The 2,687-nt window shown below is 31.2% G+C and overlaps 1 protein-coding gene across 1 annotated transcript; it reads left to right on the top strand.

Moving 5' to 3' along the window:
• Positions 1-1,540: 1,540 nt before the first annotated feature.
• Positions 1,541-2,307, top strand: LOC101257317 (mediator of RNA polymerase II transcription subunit 20a-like). The gene is made up of 3 exons (XM_010329297.1): positions 1,541-1,645; positions 1,767-1,856; positions 2,080-2,307. The coding sequence occupies exons 1-3, from the start codon at positions 1,541-1,543 to the stop codon at positions 2,305-2,307; spliced, it is 423 nt and encodes a 140-aa protein (XP_010327599.1).
• The last annotated feature ends 380 nt before the right edge of the window (positions 2,308-2,687 follow it).

The raw sequence follows: 2,687 nt of genomic DNA, 5'->3' as shown, positions 1-2,687 counted from the left end.
TTAGAAAAGAAAAAAACCCCATAAAAATTTATTTCCTGGGTTATGTTTCCATTGAGGACGCTGGGCGGGATTTTTCTTGCCAAGGCTAGTCCTCCAGGGCGCGATTTCTTCAGCTAGAGTGGGACAGAATCTCAACCATGTCTCCTCTGTTGTCCCATAATCATGATTATGGACCCCATATTGTACATGAACTAACCCTCATGATCTATTTCAGTTTTCAACAATCGAATTTAAGTTATAATGTGTTTTGAAATTTGGAGAACATGGGCATAGAGGAGGAAATCAGCGAGGCCATGAAAGCCGGGGAAATGATAATGCACATAGAGGAGTAGTGAAACAAGGTAAAGAAGATTCCCGTCAAGAGAACAAGGCTCAATTTATGTTTTGCGAGGTAAGACCGAGTTTGAGGGTGTGATGTAGTGGTAACGAGAGTTACTCTTGTCTCTTTCTAGATGACTATTCATTAGCGTATAGGTAATTACTTAGTTACGCTCTAGTTTGCACTATAACACATTCTATCTGATTTTGATTCGTCTATGTACATTAGATATATGTATCTAAGTAAACATGTAGTGGATTCACATATATTTGGGATACATAAAAAATTTCACTCTCATCTCACTTCCCTCCCTCTCATCGCACTCACTATTCTCCTATGGAGACCAAATACATGCAAATTGCAACATATTCATACATATACATGTATCTAGTGGGATTCACATGTATCGAATATACATAACAAAATATCATTCACCTCTCTTCCTATTTTAATGTCTCTAGTAGGAAAAAGACACGTATCTAAGCATATGTTTCTCAATATATGATAGGAAGCTCTTAATGAGTGATAAGATATATATATATATATATATATATATATATATATATATATATATATATATATATATATTCATCTTTTTGAACAAATTTTTTGTTAAGACGAAAAAGAAACTATACTTGCAATCAACAACATGCGAATCAAACGGTAACGATTTTGAATTCAGTAGAAACATAACATTTTGAATGATTTTGGTGTGTATGCTTCAGTTTAAAGTTTGTTACTTTGTTTTTTGTTAGGGTTTTGTGTTGAAAACCAAATGAAGGTACAATAATCAATCATCAAATACTGATAGAAGTATCTAATTGTGTTGAGAGCATTAATGGTGTTAAAGAGGGAGGATGGAAAAATACTTTTTGCTTCTATAAGTCCACAATCAAAGGTATTTCATCATTACTTAATAAATCACGTCTGCAAACGCAATGTAAAGAAATGATCTCCCTTTTTTTTCTCCTCTCGGTGCATTATAAAGATTGGACGTATTGGAATTTTTTTGATCAAGAATATATCTAAATGTAAGATTGATAATCTATATATCTCGCATTTCTAACTTACACATCATGTCATTTTTAAGAGTACTTCTATAGCCTTATACGATATTTGAGTGTTGATTGATTTTTTTATTTTCCTAGAACAAGAAAATGAATTAGAAATTCCCCAAAAAAATTTAGGGGTTTCACTTCAATAACAACCTACAAGTTTTAGATGGCATTTAGTAGGCAACGACTGATTGTGAAAGCAGAATCTTCAATGCAGAAGATAATGGAGATCATACAATCTTACAGAATGAAGTTTGCAGTTAATTGTGAGGTTTGTATTATATTGAGATCTACAAAATATTGTTCGTATTGAGGATGATATACTTATATAACACCATCAAATTAAAACTCTTGTCTTCATAAATACTCATTAAAATATTTGTAGGATATAGGGGTTTCAGTATCGACTTGGTGACTTCCAGGTGCGAGTAGGCAAAGTTGTTCAAATAAATTCTGAGAACTTGAGGGAAATAGTTATAGAGGTATGCAAATATCTTTAGAGATTTATTCTCAGTTGAAGCTTTTTATGTGGTTAAACCTTTTCTTTTTTATTATAGTTATTATGTTTTGGAGATTTATGCAAATACTTATTATGTTTTTTTTACACTTCATGGAGAAGAAATAAGTTATTGAACTTTACCTAATTAAAAAAATAATTAATATTATGAGAATGCTTGCCTCATAAGATGTTTGTTTCTTTTGTAGATGGATTATCTTTTGATTTCCTCATGGGGAACATCAGATCTGATTATGAGTGAATTCTTTGAGATATATAAGGAAACTCTTGGTAAAAAATCATTGCCAGGTCATTTTGTGCACACTGAACCAAATTTTTTAAAGTTTGGCCTCTCTGATCAATACACTTCACAACATACTGTCATAAAATATGCTAGCATCTTGGCTCAAATGACAACAACATCTCAATCATCATAAGAAATGAGAAATTAAAATGTTGTGTTGTCTCTATATGATTTTTCCTTAGCTTTAGAAATGAGTTCGTTATTTTCATAAATAAATTGGGAATATGCACATCAATAGTAAAGCTACTATATGATTTCAGATCAATGTAATTTCTTTTCTTTTTTAGTGGGTGATATGGAAATTAAATGATTTCTTTTGTTTGAAGAATTGCTCTTTAAGATTATATAGACTTTTATGTTTTGGAGAGTTAAACTTTTTTGCTCAAAAGGAAATATTGCATATATGCTAATATTACTATATAGGAAAATAAAGCATGTAGATAGTTCATTTAGAGAGGAATTTTGTTAGTGCAGTTGGTTGGATACATGAACTTTTATCATGATTCCACACCT

This window comes from Solanum lycopersicum, chromosome 10 (genome assembly GCF_036512215.1).
Source record: "Solanum lycopersicum chromosome 10, SLM_r2.1".
In the NCBI taxonomy this organism is placed as follows: Eukaryota; Viridiplantae; Streptophyta; class Magnoliopsida; order Solanales; family Solanaceae; genus Solanum; species Solanum lycopersicum.
Note: the sequence above shows the minus strand (reverse complement) of the source record. Positions and strands in the feature narration are given on the sequence as shown.

Bases quoted from the DNA above. Each gene is read 5' to 3' on its own strand.
- LOC101257317 (XM_010329297.1), top strand. From the start codon at position 1,541: ATGGCATTTAGTAGGCAACGACTGATTGTGAAAGCAGAATCTTCAATG. The intron at 1,646-1,766 runs GTTTGTATTATA...TGTAGGATATAG, and splicing joins AGTTTGCAGTTAATTGTGAG to GGGTTTCAGTATCGACTTGG. The intron at 1,857-2,079 runs GTATGCAAATAT...TTTCTTTTGTAG, and splicing joins TGAGGGAAATAGTTATAGAG to ATGGATTATCTTTTGATTTC.